The sequence below is a fragment of the Dipteris shenzhenensis genome, chromosome 20, assembly GCF_047967505.1.
Source record: "Dipteris shenzhenensis isolate YYH24624 ecotype China chromosome 20, Dip_SZ_1.0, whole genome shotgun sequence".
Lineage (NCBI taxonomy): Eukaryota > Viridiplantae > Streptophyta > Polypodiopsida > Gleicheniales > Dipteridaceae > Dipteris > Dipteris shenzhenensis.
In genome coordinates this window covers 9,911,744-9,931,928 of record NC_141615.1, presented here as the reverse complement: position 1 = coordinate 9,931,928, position 20,185 = coordinate 9,911,744, and the positions used below count along the sequence as shown (strand labels likewise).

The window sequence follows — 20,185 nt, the reverse complement described above, 5'->3', positions numbered from 1 at the left end:
GTAATGCATATGCAAAATATTTGCAACAACTCTTTCTCCTCCTCTCCATTGTTTTTTGAAAATTCTCCTCTCTGTTGTTGCTATATGATCGGGGCTCTCTATGAATTCTTGTACCACTTTAAAATATTTGATTGTGCTATAGCATGCATCTATTAGATGTAAGCCTCCTTTTGGAGCACTTTGCCAAATGCATGTCTATAGGTATAGTGCATGTTTTCTCTATCCTTTTGTATTTTGACTTTGTTAAATTCTCTCTTCTCCTTAGCATATCAAACATCAAGTTAATGGTTGTTTTGTTTAATTCTTGTCATGGATTGATAATATTTAAGAACATAAATGTTTATTGCTCTGATTCTCATCATGGATTGAGATTGTCATGTGATGGAATTAGATCCCCACCTTCCACCAAATGCTTGTTTTCCTTTCCACTCAAGGAAGTAGCATCTTCCTTTCCACAGGGTTGTACATCCAATTTGGTTTCCTTTGCACGTATATAGCTTGGGGTATGAGAGAATACTACCATTCCAAAGTGGTGACGTGACCATAGCTCTAAAGATAGAGTATTAATGTATTCAAAGGAGAACATTGTCATTTGCAACAAGAACTTGTGTCTTGTCATTACATCCTGGTTAAATGAACACATTGTTGCAATCATCTATGTTTTTATATATATGCTTGCTATATATATGTTTGCTATATATGCTTGCAATCATCTATGTTTGTATATATGACTTGCTATTTCCAGATTGACATGATTAATGGGATTGATTATTAGTCTAGATACTTGTTGTGTAATATGATTTATCTTTCACATATGAGGAATAACTCTAATTGGATACCCTTGCCTATACACATGATAGTAGAATATTGATACACTTTCTTTGGGTCCCTATTCTATAGAACTATATGTCAAAAACCTATCTAAGGTTTGAATTAACTTACGTATCTACTTCGGATTCAACGAGGATTCAACTATCTATTGATACAAACTGTGAGATCTAGATCACTCAGTCTAGAACTTTATTTTTCAACTTTTTCTCCTTGAATTCAAGACATACTTGATTTGGTGTCACTTGATTTGGATTTGAGTACCAAACCCATGTGTCCAAATTTTGAGGTCTAGGTCATTCATTCATTCTTGGCTCTTAGGTCAATATGTACTTATTTCAAGTGCAATGTATTGCTTGCTCTAGATTTACTTTCTCCCAAATTTGAATTTTATGTTGTATAATTTGGGATGCCCTTCATATAAGTTCTAGTTCCCAGATCTAAAAATTTTGGGCTTATTTATATAATTTAAGTTGTTGATACACTCGCTTATGCATTTGAGAATGTGTTTCCTTTCATCCCTAAACTTGTACTTTTTTGTCCTTGAGAATGTGTTTCCTTTCATCCCTAAACTTGTAATTTTTTGTTTAAAAGGCTCTTAACATCAATTACTTATGGAAAGGGACATTTATACCTATACAACTACCCATATACATGGGTTTGGCTATAGCCTGTGTTTTGCATGGACACAAGTAACAAGCCCTCTCCTTAGATCTATACTAGGATTTGGAACCTTGAATGAATAATTATGTAAATAGCACTATTTTAATGCAAAATCTTGAATCGTCATAAATGTTATCAATGGCTTGTTCCGTATTTTGATGTGAAACCTCTCCAACCTCTTGCCTCAAACTTTCTACCTATCGATACACATTGATAAGCTCCTTGATAATTTAAAAATGCTCCACCGATGCTATCATAAATAGATTCCAATCTTGCTTTACTATGTCTAGCTACTTTTCATATCAAATCTTTTCCAATCCTTTAAGAAAAGGTATTTTTTCCATCTTAAACAGTAGTGTAGATGAATGAGGAAAGAAGAGATGACAATAAAGATTAAAGAGGAGCTACTACTCTAGGGGTTTTACCCATGTCAATGAATTAAGTTGCTCACAAGATCAAATAAAAAAGCTAGAATTAGAGCAAGGAGGAGGAGGGCCTACATATCCACTTCGTCATCTTAGATTTCTTCTAAGCAGTATGTGCTTTCTTCCAAGGACATTCAATTTAGCATTTTTCTCCCCTCGATTCTCACCAATTCCTACCTAGCCTAGTTGCAAGATGGGGTCATAGAAATATTCTTTAAGTAATGATTACACAATTTGAATCCTTGGGCTATGCTGAACAGTCACCTTGTCAAACTCTTGATGCAAATGCACTACTTGTTAATGCCATGGTATTAGACCCTCACTTCATACCTTTGCTCCTTCAGACATTGTATCTATGCCAAAACTCTTGAAGAAAATGCAAGGCCACATTTTTGAAATAGTTTTTCCAAGCTTCCAAAGATTTCCAATAGTAAAAGGTCTAAACTTCCAAATAGTTTATCCAAACTTCCAAATATGTCCAATAGTACAAAGTTCTAAGGTGCAAGATGTAGCCTATGCATTTTCCCCCCGCTTATTTGGAGATGTCCTTAATTAATGAGATTTGTTAAGCTAATCTGAGACTATTGCTTTGCCAACTAAAGCAGTGCTAAAGCTGAGTATCTAGCTATTAGAGTGAAATGAAATGAAAGATTCCATACATAAAAATAGCATAGAAGAGAAGGGATCAATTATGGGAGCCATGATATCTAGTGCCTTGAAATATTTTCCTAGCATCTCTTGCACAAGGCAATATAGACACGAGCTTGAAGAAAAGAGACTAGATAGTACAAATTTGCACCCAACGTGCAAGTATATGTGCCTTTGATGCACAACAAGAAGCTAGGCAAGGGAACCAAAGAAAAGACAATCAAGTCATGGTAACAATGGCTATGTCTTATGCTGGCAAGAATTGAATTCTCACTATTTAGCTTGTAGAAAACCACATGTTTGAAGTGGTCCACTCTATTCTAAAAAAAATGATATATTCAAGATCTTTGTTGAGACATCATGTGGACATCATTGACAAGCATCAAACATGCAAGGCCGAATGCACATTGTTGTGAGTGCCTGTGATGCAATTAGTGGTGGGCTGATGTCCATAATCAAGGTTGTTTAACTTTGCTATAACATGTGGGTTTAATGCTCAAGATATTAATGATTTTTCCTTATGTAGATTCATTAAGTTATGAGAATTTCTTTATGGGAGTAGATGAAGGAGAAAGCTCCTAGGTACTAAGTCCACTCAGGGGAGATTTCAACTTCCCTCCCATCACCATTTGTGACATGTAAAATCCTGGCTCTACGGACTTGCCACTATCCATCAAATCACATCTTTAGCCAATGGTGGCATATTGTTAACCAATTGGTTAACACCAGCTATGTGTCCAACTTCATGGCACTATTTAGTGGGATGTAGGCATGATGTGCATCTATCAGGAGTTGCTGATATATGTAGTATGCAAGCCACTATGGTCATATTTGGGCCCATACATAGCCAGTTCAATTTCACAATCTTTTAAATACTGGCATTCTCTATTGGATCTGGGCTGCAATTTGTGCCACTGCCATTGGATCAACCGTTACCTGGCTGGCTCCTCTTGCCAATGGGTGGGGTACCTGTTGCGTTGGATTCATTTAAGCATTTGGGTTGTAGCAGTAAACCTCTGCTAAGTAGTTTTTCGTGCAAATTGCACACCATAATTGGGATGTTGACTGTCACAAACTCTTGAGTTTTTCTTTCAACAATTTTTCCATTTTGCTAGTTTTCTTCTTTGCTTTTGTCTTTTCCTTTTTGGATTTCTTTGAATCCTTCTTGCTTGATTTTCTTTTTGGTTTTCTTTGACTCCTTCTTGCTCAAAATTCCTCTTCTTATGCTTCCTTCTCTTCTTTGACTCACTGTCCTCATCCTTCAAATCACTATCAGATTCGTCATGACTCTCTGATTTCGTGTCATCATCTATGACACTATTGGATTCCTTTGTGCCCGAGTGACCCACTGTCTGATTTATCATCCTTGGATCAGCTTTTAAATGATCTCTCTCTTCTGTCTTCTCTCTTTTGTCTTTTCTCTTCTCTCTTTAAATGTTTGTTTCCCTCTCTCTAATCGTGCATGTACTCTCTCTTCTTCTCAACTCCCCTGTATCTGCTCATCCCCCTTTCACCCCCTCTCTCTCTCTCTCTCTCTCTCTCTCTCTCTCTCTCTCTCTCAATCCCTTTTCCCTACCTCCCTCACTGTCTCTTAATCCCTGTCTCCCTCCCTCCCTCCCTAGCTTCCTCCCTCCCTCCCCCCCCTCCTCTCTCTCTCTCTCACACACACACACACACACACACACACACACAACTGCAAGAGAAGGGTGTAAGAAATCTCTTAAAATTTTGTCTTGTGAAGTATGTCAAGGTCTAATTAAGGATATATATAAAAAACTAAAATAAGCACATGGAGAAACATAACCATTATGATTAAGAGATTGGAGTGGCTTATAAGTATAATGTTAATCAATTATATAAGTAGGCATTGTTGGAGACTAGCCCAAACACATTGATGTGGCCCTAATGGCCTTGGATATATTGGCTTGATTTCACATCTCTCTCTCTCTCATCCTTTTCGGGACCTTTTGGGGGAAGAGAGAGGTACGTGTGGCTAGGAGGCATGGAATCGGGACCCCCCACCCTAGATGCTCTCCTTGGGATACACAACAGTCATGCATACTGCCCACTAGTAGGACTATGATGGATTTTTATGCGGCCATCACATGAGTGACACATGGTGATTGCATGACTGTTGACAGACTGTCACTTTCATGCTAACAACTTTGAAGTGCGACTCAATTTGTGTGGGTCAGCTCTTGATGACTCCCTGATGCATGTGTGTAACGCATGTGATCTTTAGCAGATGTGCTACCCACGTGGCGTTTGGTGGTAGCTTGCATTTAATAGGCTCGGCCTTGTGTGGTTTGCTCATGGTTAGGTTTGACTACTTGGTCATGTTTCCTTGTACCAGGGTTGTTCACAAGGGAGTGTTGGAGATGGTGGTGTTCACCCCTTGATTGATGGTTAGTATTGTGGGTGATTCCATGTTAATACTAGTGTTGCTAGTGTTACTGGTGTTATTGCAATTGGTCGCAAGGTGTGTATTTTGATGTCTGTATATCTAGCGTATCATTGTGTTGGGATTAGTTGGTGTGATGATTCATCAATTGATTGTAATAACTAACACAATTGGTGGCTTGAGTACAGATGATGAATTGGATAACGAGGAACAAAGATGGTGAAGGTGATTTGGATTGATCGAAGTATCTCATGGCTGTCAAAGGCTATGGGCCATATTATAAAGCTATGAATTTTAAGCCATGGGCTAATTTATTTTATAAAATTTGGAAGAGAGCATATTAAGCCTTGTGATATTTTAAGCTCATGGAGCTATGTTCAGCAATCTCTCTAATTATAGACAAGGGATGCTTTTGGATGTATTATTATTGGCTCTTTGCTTTTTGGAATTAGAATTATAAATACTCTAGATGGGAAGCAAGAGCCACCATCTAGGGGGGGCAGATTGGACCCCATGCAGTGTCGCTTTCTCTTTCTCTTCTCTTCCCCACTTGCTTCCTTGTTCTTGGTCTCTATGGTTTTCATAAATCTTGAATTTGTAAGCATGTTCGTTTTGAATTTTCATAACAACTTGGCACTTCAATGGCCCAAATTCCACGTGGCCTTTTTCTCTGGTACCCTTTTCACATATACATAGCCAAAATTTTGAAGGGTGATAACTTTTGACGCATAACTCAGATTAAGGCAATTCAAAAAGAAGAATTGCTCAAAATTTCAAGCGATTTGTGCCCGTGTGCTTAGGTTTAGAATTTGGCAAAAAATATAGGTCTTTTTCAAACTATTGTTGGCCACAAACGTGGCCCAAAAATCACACCAAGTAGAGGGGGGTCCCCAATCGCCCTTCCTCCCAGCCACGCTACCTCTCTCACTCTCCAAAAAGGCTAGTGAGATTATGAGAGAGGCTCCACAATTACTTTTAAATATACCTTACAAACTACAAGCACCCCATGGATATGGGATTAGTTTGTCCTTCATCCACATGTCATACAGGGCTTGCTTGAGGCATTATTCCTTCAAATAGATACCTTATAAGCCACACATATATTTCCTTATTCCTTATGAAGGGGTTTGAGCCACACAACCCATATTCCAATCCTCCCCATGGGCCAAACACTTGAAACAACATCATGGCCTTGAAATACGAGATCTTGGCGCACATGTTCGAAATGCCTGTCATTGTTCTCCTTCATGGGAAGGCACATTTCTAGCATTTGAAGGGGTGTGAAAAACTTGTTGTGATTAGATATTGTGAATTGGATTGCCCATACTTATTGGTCCATGTGTGAGATGAGAGGCAATTGGCTTGTTGAGATAGCTTCACATGCATGGCATACAATTGACGGGAGCAAATCGATAGTGGTGGTGGTACCTCTAGATGGATGTGGTCTTCTATAAACTTTAGTGGTGACTCTATTTTGGATCCTTTTGTTGAGGTCTCAGACTTGAGAAGTCTATACATGTGATGAGAGTCTGTTAAAGGTCATAGGGTAACTGCTCATAATTTTGTAGGGTACTCAGTATATCAGCCTTTTGGGTTTCTTGTAAGGCCATGTTGTTGACGTGTGTGGTCAACTCCTTCAAGCCGAGCCAGAAGTGCATGAATGTTTACATCTGAAGAAAGTGATATCTGAAGCATCTATCATGAAATTCAATGGGCAAAAATTTGCAACCTGTCAACTATCAACCAGATTGTGGCCCATGCACAAGAGTTTATGGGGAATAGTCTCCAGTACAAAAAAAGATTTGATTACTAATGAAGCAGATGAGTGGGCCTAGAATAAAGATAACGACGACAAAGCAATCAAGATGCTGGGAAGAGCACTTGGAGAGAATTATTTTCATCACAAACTATTATGAGTTTGTTGTTGATGACAATTGGACCATTCTAGAGGCTTTGTTAGGAGTAGGAATGAGACATTTGAAACCCATACTCAAACTAGAATTACTCGACTTGCATATGAGAGAGTTGGCAACATTCTTGAATCGCATGCAAGCTCTTTTGAAACAACTTCACAAGCTTGGCTCAAAGGTGGACGATGAAGACTAGAAGGTAATTCTATTGAAGAGCTTGCCCCCAGGTACAATGAAAATAGCTCAGATGCTTAAGTTGGATGACAAAGCAAATTTTATGATTGACACGAAAAGAAGATTTTATCAATGAGTCATAGCACAATAACACCGACAAGAAAAACTAATAATTTATTAATTATTTATTTCAATGGAAAGGTGAGAGAGAGAGAGAGAGAGAGAGAGAGAGAGAGAGAGAGAGAGAGAGAGCAATAACAATGACAAGAAAACCTAATAATTTATTTCAATGTGCAGGTGAGAGAGAGAGAGAGAGAGAGAGAGAGAGAGAGAGAGAGAGAGAGAGAGAGAGAGAGAGAGAGAGAGCAATGACAAGGAAAACTAATTTATTTCAAGGGGAATGTGACAAAGGGACACACATACACACACACAGAGGAGTGTCATAGCGTAATAAAATGACAAGAAAACTAATTAATGAGAATGTGAAAAAGAGAGAGAAAGAGAGAGAGAGAGAGAGAGAGAGAGAGAGAGAGAGAGAGAGAGAGAGAGAGAGAGAGAGAGAGAACAATGACAAGAAAAATTAATCATGCAAACATATCTATTTCATGTTTTTAAGATCAAACCCATAAGCATGGGGTGTTGAGAAACCATCTCAACATCATGTGTTGGATATGTACATAGCACTAACCCAATAGAGTGCTATGAAGGAAAGGGTTAGATTCCCTAACCTTTACCCTAAAAGGGTTGTATATATTCTACATTTTCAACTAAATCTAGTGTACAGTTAGTCATTTGTGGTGTGCTCTCTAGCTGTGCCCTCTCTCCTCATCTCTACTCTTCTCCTCTTCCCTCTTCATATTTTGTCATGGTATCAGACATGGTTCTACCATCATCCTTCTTGTGAGAGATTGATTGAGAGATAGAGATTGAGTGTTCCTTGTTTCATTTCGTTCATGAAAAATTTCAATTCATCTCTTTTGAGTTTTCTTCAAGAGAAGTTTTTCATCCATTGTGATTCCATTGAGAGAGAGAGAGAGAGAGAGAGAGAGAGAGAGAGAGAGAGAGAGAGAGAGAGAGAGAGAGATGGGTAGTGTTTCTTATCTCTGTGAGAGAGACCTAAGGCGAGATCTCTACTCTCCTATCTTGCTTTGAAGGAGAGAGAGGGAGTAAAATAGACTTCCCCAACTCTTCCTATCTACAAAGTAACATAGAGCTACAACACAACAAAGAAGTTGATGTGTGCTACCTACTTGACTCTATTGCAACAAAGCAATTGCAACAACTAACATGCCAACAATTAGGCTGCAAGCTCTTAAGGCGGCCTATCTATAGCTTCATGCTCAAAGGCATCAACATGCAACTTCACAAGCCTCGCCTTCAACGAACTAAGGCGACTTCACTATTGTGATGATGCAAACTGCCAATGGCCAAGCTCATCGATGATTGCAAGGGCTCTAGCACCTAAGGCTCCGACAGTGCCACCACAGCTCCTCTATAGCCTCCAGCTAGCTCTACATATAGTATGAGTGCCGAACGATGGAAGCTACTGCATTGACCAACCTTCACTGACTGGCCTTCTTGGAAGCCTCATGCATGCTTGTTGGTGCCACATCCCCATAGCTTTAGAGCCTCGACTGGGATGACCTTCCACAAAACTTATGGCTCACAGGCAGCCTCGTGACCACCAGTGCATCTCCAATAATCCAAACATCTACTAAGCTTCAACATGTCTTCTACAAAAGGCTCCATTGACCGGCCCCTCTCAAAGTACCATCAACTGCAACAGCCAGCCGTTGACGCCTTCTCTCACAACACGAACATGACCCAACAATGCTCTCCAATTGCACTGCTCCGTCAACTCCTTTGTCAACATGAAGCTCCCATCTCCCAATTGCTTCAAAGCCTGCAAAACCCTCCCATGCTCGCCAATCAAATAGTTTTGCACAGACAACGCTCCACGCTATAAACTGACAAGTCTTGATGGAATCTTACAATTTTGGTGAGGTCTCCCCATGCCATGTCATCACCTTTTCACCAAGGCTACCCTCAGGGGGTTGGTCTAATAGTGACCATGTGGCACCTTACCACATCAGCCGGCCAGCACTATATGCCATGTTATCTAGTGGTCTTATCTACCACATAGGCATCATGTCACACTACCACATTATCAGGCCACATCACCAAGCCATGTCATCATCCACTTCATTTGGGCCATGTCACCCTACCACCTCATCATCTGCTACATGGCACACAATCACCTCCTGCTTGGCACCAACGTGTAAGAGGAATGGGAATGATATAAACAAAAAAGAGGAGGAAATGGTTATTTAAAAGTTAAAAGGAATTAGAAAATAAATTAGAAAATAAATTAAAATAGAAATAAACCTTAAAAAAAGGGGTTTTAGTTATCTAATAAAAATGGCAATATTAACGGGGATTGGGGAGGCTTATTAAGTAGGTGTTAAATGGTACTAAAAATATTGAATGGAGGTAAACAAAATTGGGGAGAAATTTGTACTAAATGAAAAAAGTGGGGAGAATTTTATTTTATTCTAAGAATCACCATTATGGTGATTTTCAAAAACTATCAAACTTACAATAAAGTGGTGGTTTTGGAGTTAGAGTCAGGGAGATGTGTGCATGTGTGTGTGGAATTTAAAATGTGTGTGTGTGTGGTTGTGCGTGCACATGCAAATGCATGCACGTGTGTGTGTGTGTGTGAGAGAGAGAGAGAGAGAGAGAGAGAGAGAAGGCCAGTTAGTGGCAGCAGTGAGAAAGAGTCATATATATATATATATATATATATATAGAGAGAGAGAGAGAGAGAGAGAGAAGGCAAGTTAGTGGTAGCAATGAGAGAGAGTCATATATATATATATGTATATATATATATATATATATATATATATATAGAGAGAGAGAGAGAGAGAGAGAGAGAGAGAGAGAGAGAGAGAGAGAGAGAGAGAGAGAGAGAGAGAAGGTGAGTTAGTGGCAGCAGTGAGAGAGAGTCATATATATATATATATATATAGAGAGAGAGAGAGAGAGAGAGTATGCTCGACCTTTTTGCACACGCTTCCCCAAAGATGCTTACCAAAAAAACGCAATGTTTCAAGACCTTTGGCACAAGCATGCAAAAGCAACACTTTCTTGAAGTCCACAAGGCTCATAAAGTCCCCTTTTTTCAGCATGTTTTCCTCCAAAAGCCATAGTTGTGCTCAAGGGGAACTTGAACATAATTGCTCTTTGACCACATTGCTCAGTCGACTTGCTAACCAATGATAGTGCCAAACAAGTTTGACCTCGGTAATTGTTTACTGAGCAACTTTTTTTCTTTCCTTTAGCTAGAGGTTACATCCAAACCTCTGGAAAACCATGCGATTCAATGGAGAATCATGCTGCATGGTGAGATGGAGCATGTCACATATTTGTTGTTGGGCCATCCACTTAAGCATTTCATATTTCAAGCTAGCTCTATCAGCAACCTTTTGAGTTGCTAGCTTATAAAGCCTTTTGTGGACTGTTGGGGTAAGTATGATCAAGGGCTTGCTCTATGGTGCATGTGTGCATCTAGGGGAGTCACATGTGTGTTTGTGTGTGTTGTAAAGGCACATCAAGTGCTATGATGTGTCTAGTGTGTGACCTAAGTGATGATGTAAAACAAAGGCAATCCCACTGATGTAGGGATTGATTCCCACTGATGTAGGGGCTGATTGCCACTATGTAGGGAAGGTATTACCTTCTCCCCCTTTCTATTAGAGAGAGTCCCCTCTCTCATAATAAAATAGAGATCTACCATCTTTCTTTCATTGTTCTCTCACACCTCTTGCAAGATGCGTCTATTCTATCCTACGGGATCCTACAAATGGTATCAGGGCTTTAGGTTCTAGATCTAGCCTAGCCTAGCATTAGATGCTATCTCTAGAATAAACTACAAGCTTCTTCATCTTCTCCATTTTTCCTCCTTCTTCCCAAAATCTTTGAGAGCTCTGTTCTCTGCCTTCAAGCAACCTTTGCCCAAACCCTTTGAGCTGCAAACTCCTCACGTATGGGCAAACTTCCAGCTGTAAGCAATCAGAGAAATTTTGATTGTACACGCAATGCCAACACTCACACTCTCTGATGAAATTTCATGCAATGCCACCTCTGTACTTACCTATCTGCAAATTCCTCTGAGCTCGTGCTGGATGACACTGAGGGCAAGCTGCTGCTCAAATCTGAGCTCATTTGGACAAGAGATGGAGGAGAAATCAGTCTGTCTTCTCAAGCCTGGCTATGGCGACCTGGCGCAACATTTCGCCCCTCCTTGTTGGTAGCTCTTCTCTGGTATAAGGCTTTCTTCCTGCATAAAAATCCCCTTGAATAGAGCTATGAGTTGTGAGAATTGCACCCTCCAAGTTCTGGTCTCTGTTTTGGACAGTTTTGACAATGTTGTGAGTTTGATCCTACATTAGATGCTACTTTAGCATTTTTGATGTTTTAAAGTGTTGAATAGCATTAGTACAACTGTGGCTATAGATTTACTTTAAGCTGCTATACCTGAATTTGTTTGGAATACTTTCATTTAGCCACCTCTATGAAGCATGCAAGTGAAAGCATCATTTTCATTATGATTTGTAGTATGGAATTTGGTTACAAGCCTTTGCTACACTAAATGCTTGTACTTTGAAGGAATATTTTTTATTGCTCATATTTTCACTTGTAAGGCACTAGACACTGCCCTCGGGTAAGACCTTGCCATGGAAGCTAAGACCTTTTTTGAGAAGTTGGATGGAACTAGTTTCCATACTTGGCAAACAAAAGCCAAGTTTATGCTTATGAAAAAGAAGATATGGAATGTTGTGAATGGAAAGAAGTCTACAAAAAAAAAAGCTAATTGGTTGATCAAAGACAAGAAGGACTACTTCAACAATAAAGCAATTATGCCTGAAGGAAGAACTCCATCAGCAAATGAAGAAAATGAAGACTATGCTTTTTAGGCACTTTGTCTTTTTTGTTTATCATCACTTGGCCAAATTTTGAGGTTCTCTGCCTGGAGTAGTACTCCAAAAAGAATATGTTAATGTAAATCACCTCTGGTCACTATATGATGTAGACCATGTGATATGTGTTTTGTCTATCCCATTTCTATGAACCTCACACCCTTGGGAACCCTTGCTAGCATGAGAGCCTAGCCATAGATTTATCCTTGACCACCATGAGATGGCATGAGAAACTATGAGACTAGATGTATCCTTGACACTGCAAGAGGCAAACCCTTGAGGGAGGGTTTGTTGGGGTAAGTATGATCAAGGGCTTGTCTATGGTGCATGTGTGCATCTAGGGGAGTCACATGTGTGTTTGTGTGTGTTGTAAAGGCACATCAAGTGCTATGATGTGTCTAGTGTGTGACCTAAGTGATGATGTAAGACAAAGGCAATCCCACTGATGTAGGGATTGATTCCCACTGATGTAGGGGCTGATTGCCACTATGTAGGGAAGGTATTACCTTCTCCCCCTTTCTATAAGAGAGAGTCCTCTCTCTCACAATAAGATAGAGATCTACCATCTTTCTTTCATTGTGCTCTCACACCTCTTGCAAGATGCATCTATTCTATCCTATGGGATCCTACATGGACTTCTTCCATTGGGAAAGGTGGGGTACATGTTTTGGATGGCATTTTAATAGCTCTTAAATCCATATATAACTCCTAATAATAGAAGAAAAGTTGATCAGTTGAAGAGGCTAGATGTAGTTGTCCTCCCTTACACCTTTTTCCACTAACCCCTTACGGTCCTTTACCCAACTCTGTTGCATTTTTCACTTCACATTGCATGTCATACATCCTTTTCTTGTGCTTTGATAAGGCATCTTATGCATGTTTGGTTGTTGTCTGCTCATGTGAATGTGGAAAGGATGACCACTCAATGTGAGATTGCCGTGCATTCTTTATCATAACATCTGTTAGTGGGGAAGCTTTTGTGATGCTTGTGTTGGATATCTTTTTCCTAAAACATCTGCAGCTAGGATGGTTTGATTGAAAAGGTACATTTGTCTTGCAAAAGTGGCAATGATGGAGCTTGATTGAAAGTTTCTTCTAGTAGTGTCGCATATTTCTTGATCATCTTCCAGTCAATCTCAATCCTATGCATGTAGAGGAGAGGAAAAAGGCTAAACGTTCCTCACCAGGTATTCATTGGTTATCGTCTAGTCTATGGTTTAATTCCAATGGGAGAGTTCCCCAAAGAGATATTAGCTATCCTCTTCGAGATGTCCTCATGAATAAGCATGTTGTGTAACATGCCACATCCCCATGCATGTGGGAAACAAGTGATTTTCTATGCTAGGCATGCAGTTTATGACTAACTACTTGTAGTAGCTGTGAGCCATACCAAGCAAGCTTGAACATACTATTTTAATAGAATAGTTGCATCAGCTGAAATGCTTTTCCAACCATCAAGTATTCTACCACCTCCAATTTTTTGTACTTCCCATTCCACTAATACAATTGACATCTCAGTTTTTCATTTTCGGCAAAAAAAAATCTCGTCTCACAAGATCATACATCTTCTCGACTCCTAGATGTCCCGCGCATGGGCTATCATGACATTGTTGAATGACTCTCTGCCTGAGATCTTTTCAGCATACCATCTCTTATGGTACATCTTGCAGTAGTTTGGCCTTTTCGAGATGCCAGGTCATCCTTTTCCCCGGGTTTAGGCACATGAGCCTTAGGCCAAAGGCTCTAAAAAAATTCGTCCACCCTTTGAGTTTCTTTAATCTCGGCCATTAGAGCACTCTCTAATACTGTGAAACTCATATTATGCATAACACGTGATAATGCATTGGCAACTTTATTATCCTTCCCTCGTTGCTATCGAATCATCATGTTAAACTCCTGCATGAGTTCGGCCCACCTAGCTTGGCGACCTCTCAAGTCAGTTTGCTTTAGAGAAATGTTTCAGAGTATTATGATCAACATCGACATAAAAACTATGATCCATACAAATAATGTCTCCATGTTTTCAAAGCATGGATAACATCATACAACTCTAATTCATGAGTTGGCCAATTTCATCGAGGGAGAAAGCTTAGTGCTTTTAAAGGCTAATGGCCTTCCCTGTTGGAGAAGAACTACTCCTACCACAATGCCACTTGCATTGGTTTCAATATGAAAAACGGTTTCTGAGGATCAACTATTTTTAACACTAGTTCGAAGACCACAACTTGTTTTGAAACTTTTTTGTTGATTCTTTCCCCATATAAAAGGTATTTTATTTGAGGTCAGATCAGTCAATGGTGATACTATCTTGGAATACCCTTTGATATGCCTTCAATAAAATTGGACAAATCCCAAGAATGATCGCAAAACTCTGAGGGATAGGCAAAGTCAATATTGCAACCACTTTCTTTGGGTCCATTTCCACCTCCTCAAGAGTAATATGAACCCTAAATATTCAAGTCTTACCATACACAGTACAATTTTCTTTTTATTTACATAGAGACTGGATTTTCTCAAAGTATTGAACACTATTCTCAAGTGTTCGTGATGCTCAGCAATACTTTTGCTGAAAACAAGGATGTCGTCAATAAAAGGTACTACAAACTTCCCGATATACAGATGTAGTAAATCATTCATAAGCATGATGAATGTAGCCGGAGCATTGGTAAGTCCAAATGGCATTACCAAAAACTCATAATGTCCAAACCTGCTTCTAAAAGCGGTTTTATGCACATCCTCTCGGCTCCAGCCACACTTAAGATCTATCTTGCTGAAAATTATGGCCCCATGTAATGCATTCTAGCAAATCATCAATTTGAGCCATCAGATACCTATGCTTAACAATGATATTATTCAATGCTCTGTAATCTATACAAAGGCGGAAAGTATCATCTTTTTTTTTCTTCAATATCAATGGTGGCAAAGCAAGAGGTGAGAAGCTAGGTTGAATTTGTCGCAGCTTGAGGTATTTTTCCAGTTGTCTTCACACCTTCGCTTCTTCGGTAAAACTTAACCTATAGGGAGGTCTATTTACAGGTTCTGCCCCCAGGATTAGTTCAATCTTATGTTGAACATTCCACTTTAGAGGTAACCCATAAGGCAGCTTATCCCTAAAACAGTCAGAGAACTCCTCCGCTATTTGATCAGCCAACTTGGCCATCTCCCCATCTTAAGTAACATCAGTGCTAGCCGAAGGATCATCAATTGGCTCTACCGATGTTGTACAAAGAAACAAAAACTCTTCTTGAGTTTTTCAAACTTCCATTATGGAAACCAAATGTCTGACAAAATATGAAGAGGGGAGAGGAGAAGAGTGGAGATGAGGAGAGAGGGCACAACTAGAGAGCACACTAATTGTACACTAGATTTAATTGAAAATGTAGAATATATAAAAACCCATTTAGGGTTAGGGTTAGGGCATCTAACCCTTTCCATTATAGCGCTCTATATGTGTTCTGCTATGCACATGTAACCACATGATGTTGAACATGGTCTCTCAACACCTTCCCTCAATATCAACATCATGAAGTACGCCTTGGGGAATCAAAGAAGAACTGAGCATTACATTCCATCACACCCCTGTAATGGGAATGTTCTTCCTCTACGTCAAACCAAGAGCTTGTTGGTGTTTCTCAAAAAGCTCTTTACCGAGTGTTTGATAAAGATGTCTGCAACATTCTCTTTGCTATCACAATGCTGCAGTGTGATGTCACCAAGTAACACTCTTTCTCTAATGAAGTGCTCTTTGACATCAACGTGCTTTCTCCTAGAGCGATATACTGGATTCTTGGCTAATGCTTGAGCCGATTGATTATCATAGTATATTGTTGTTGGCTTTCATTCAGGCTTTGATTAATCAAAGTAATATGTTTCTGACAATAGTCTTCTGATCCATATAGCCTCACATGCACCTGTAGTGAGTGCCCTATATTCTGCTTCAGTCGAAGACAAAGAAACAGTTGGCTATTTGTTTGACAACCATGATATAGCACCTTGACCAAGGAAAAATGCATATCATTGTGTGGATCTCCTGGTCTCATGATCTCCGGCATAGTCACTGTCACAGTATCCATGCAACCTTGGATGCCTTCCTCTGTATTCTATAATAAATGTCTTGTACCTCTGATGTATCTTAGGACTCTTTTGGCTGCATTACAGTGAGACAGTTTTGGATTTGCCATAAACTGTGCTAGTGAGCTTATTGCATAACAGATATTTGGTTGTGTGATAGTCAGATATATAAGGGATCCGATGAGATGCAAATAGTACCTGTCATTGACTGTAGGCTTTTTTGAATCTTTAGTAAGTTTAAAATCTGTTCCATGGGAGTGGTTGCAATCTTGCAATCTACCATATGAAACTTCTTTAAGAGACTGTCAACATACTTCAGCTGACTCATGAAGGTGCTATCTGAATCTCTCCAAAACTCAATAGTGCATAAGTCCAAGATCTTTCATGTCGAACTCTGTAGATAAGTCTTATTTTAACTTTTTGATGAAGTTATCCTTGCTTCCTCTCACAATCAGGTCATCTATGTACAAAAGTGCAATAGTAATTTCTCCCCCTTGAACTTTGTAGTAGAGAGTATGATATGCATTGGATTTCATGTATCCCAAATCAGTAAAATACTTGTCGATTCTATTGTACCAACTTCTAGGTGCTTGCTTTAAGCCGTAGAGACGTTTCTTGAGATGAAAAACTTGATTCTTCTTTCCTGGTTCAACATAACCTGCTGGTTGTTACATGTAGACTTCCTCGTCTAGATAACCATTGAGAAATGCATTCTTGACATTAAGCTAGTACACATTCCATTTGCTGAGTGTCGCTAGTGATATCAAGAACTATATGGAATCCGTCTTTGCTACTGGAGCATAAGTCTCATCATAATCTTGACAATATTGATGTGCAAATCCTTTTGCAACTAGTTTGGCTTTGTATCTTTCAATACTTCCATTTGGATTGTACTTCCTTGTATACCCATTTGTTTGCTATGGTCTTCTTTCCTCGTGGAAGGTCGTATAATTACTAAGTATTGTTCTTGTATAAAGCATCCATTTCTTCATTCATAGCAGTTTGGCATTCTGGCTTGTCAACTGCATCTTTGAAGTACACTGGCTCTTCTGTAGCCATGATGGTAGTCATAAGGTCATAGTTGGTGGCTTTAACCTGAATTGCTTTGCCTTTCTGAGCATATGTCAAATCAGCTGGAGGTCGGCTTTCCCTAGTAGATCGTCTGAGTTGTTGTGTTCTTCTCGGGGTGCTTTTGGTAATTCTTGCTCTTCTTCATCAACCTTTTCTATAGATGATTGAATGATCGATGCATCTATCTCTTGTGTATTTGAGGTTTTCCATTTTGATTCCTCATCAAAGATTACACCTCTGGAGATAATGACCTTGTGGTTGATGGGATCATACAACTTGCTTTGCTTTCTTCACTGTACCCAACCATGATGCATTTGCATGACTTCGCATCTAATTTCCTGTGATAGTCATCATGTATGTGGGCATATGCTATGCAACCAAATATGTGGAGATGCCCAATGCATGGCTTGTGTTTAGTGAATGCTTCATAAGGTGTCATACCCTGAATTGGTTTGGTAGGAAGCTGATTAAGCAAGTAGTTTGTAGTGGCTATTGCTTCTGCCCAATACTTATTTGGAAGATTCTTCTCACTAAGCATTTTTGCTAAAGTACCATTCCTCCTTTCAGCTCTTGCATTTTGTTGAGGAGTATCTGCACAAGTGAATTGTCTTTGAATGCCGTGACTTCTGCAAAAGTTCATGAATGCTGACATGTATTCACCTCCTCTATCTGATCTCATGACTTTTATCTTTCAGTCATGAAAGAGCGAATGCATCCACCAACGTGTCAAACATCTAGTGCAACTACTGTCATAAGTTTGGACACTATGAAAGAGATTGCTACAAGAAGCAATATGACCAAGGCGGTCAATCTAGCAGCAATCGATGGAATTCCCGCGGAAGAGGAAATCATCATGGTGGACATTCTAGTCACAGTCATTATGCAAATGAACATGGGAATATGTTCTTTGGAAATGAGGAAATGCAGAAGACCGATGCAGTGTATCTTGACAACACTGATTGCAATTCAAAAGAGGATTTTAGCTATCAAGTCGACCAAGCAGATTAAGATCCTTAGTACATCGACAGTGGTGCATCATCTCATATGACAAAGCATCAAGAATGGTTCACAGTGATGAAACCATTATAAGGTTAGAAGAATGTCATCTATACGGCATATAATACACCGAATCCAATTCAAGGGACATGCATTAGTCCTATGAACAATTTCACTAGTACAAAAGGATTGGTGAAAGATGTACTCTATGTTTCGAAGCTCAGCAAGAACCTCTTGTCAATAGGTCAAATGACGAAACACAACTACCAAGTCACCTTTGACGGAGATGAATGCACTATCAAAGACAAATCGAAAGGATTTCAGCTAATAGAAAAAGCAGTCAAGGAAGGATGCTTGTTCAGAATGCTAGCTATAGTACCAGATTTGCATGCCATGTCAGCTCTGATACCATGACAAAATATGAAGAGGGGAGAGGAGAAGAGTGGAGATGAGGAGAGAGGATAGAGCTAGAGAGCACACCACAAATGACTAAGTGTACACTAGATTTAGTTGAAAATGTAGAATATATACAAACACATTTAGGTTAGGATTAGGGCATCTAACCCTTTCCTTTATAGCACTCTATATGTGTTAGTGCTATGCACATGTAATCACATGATGTTGAGTGTGGTCTCTCAACACGATCCTCGAGGTATATCCTTTTCACCTCATAAGAGATACATCACATCATTCATCTTGAACTGATAAATGTGCTTTTTCCAATCTATGGCTGGATTCTTCCTAGAATGCCAAGCCTTACCTAGGGCTATATCTACGTAAGTAAGCTTTGTCATTTCGAAATCAAGCTTCTCTGCATAGTCCTGAATTCGAAGTTCCAACTGGGTAGCCCTTTGGTCCCATACTTCAGTTGAACTTATGTCTACCATCCTGACTGTATATGCAGAGTCAGATGGACTAGTCTTTAATTTCAGCCTCTTCACAAGCTTGGAGTTAGTTACATTGTGCATTGACATTGAGTCAAACAACACAATGACATCATGATTGGCTACTTGCCCCTTCATCTTAATTAACTCCATATCATTAAAGGCTGTATATCCCATTGCTGAGGGCTTTGATAGGATATTATTAGGTGCACTGTTTACTAGCTTAGCAATAGACACACACAACAAAACAGGTACTGACCTCTGAGAAGATCTCACTAGCTGAATCCGCATCTGTTCTACACTGGGATTCCCTCCATCTCCACATCACATTCTGAGATCACAATGTTAGCCATCCGACAATCCTTGTTTCATGGACAAGCTTTAAAATGATGAGGCTGAAGGCATCCAAAACACAAGCCTTCTCTCCTCGCTTTTTCTTTTTGCTCTAGGGTTAAAGAAGACTTTAACCAAGCTCGGGCTGCCATTGGTGTTACTTTTATTTTCACTCCAATCGTGGTACCTGGTTTAGAAGGAGTCTCAATTGGGTTCGCCTGCTTGGCTTGGCCACTAGGCTCCGAGGCACTCCCTTTGCTAACCCACTGCTTCTTAAACCTAGTTTTCTTTGGATACTCATACCGAGTGGATACTCATACCGAGTCCCAACCTGCACAAACCATCTTGGTCTGTTTCCTTTGGCATCCTCGACTATGGCAATTGCATCATCTAGCATGTTTGCGTACTTAGCTTGAATCTTGATCCGATCGTTCAGTCCGAAGATAGAATCTTTTACTTGCATCGACTCAGGTAAAGGTTCATTAACTTTCATTACACTTTCTCTAAACTTATTAGTGGATTCAGTCATCACTGATAAATTTCTCTGACGAAGATTTCTATATTGATCCCAAGCTTAGGAGGCTTCGTCGGGAGGCAAGAAGTGTTTTCTAAATTCTTTTTTAAACCCCTCCCAAGTAGTGGATGCCACTCCAGCCTTCTGTTGCTTTATGCACCATCTATCCGCTGCCTCATTAAACATGTGGGTGGCCTCGTGGATTTTTTTGATATCATTCATGATTTCACAAATGGCGAATGCCTCATCCCATTTGTGTAACCAGGTCTCTATGATATTGGAACT

At 39.6% G+C, this 20,185-nt stretch overlaps 1 protein-coding gene across 1 annotated transcript in view; it reads right to left on the bottom strand.

The window, feature by feature from the left end:
• Positions 1 to 19,915, bottom strand: part of LOC147889246 (pentatricopeptide repeat-containing protein At1g03540-like) — a 59,861-nt gene extending 39,946 nt beyond the window's left edge. Inside the window, exon 1 of the mRNA XM_087392015.1 lies at positions 19,690 to 19,915. Coding sequence (XP_087248141.1) covers positions 19,690 to 19,915 — 226 coding nt within the window. The remainder of the gene's footprint in view (positions 1 to 19,689) is intronic.
• Positions 19,916 to 20,185: the final 270 nt, after the last annotated feature.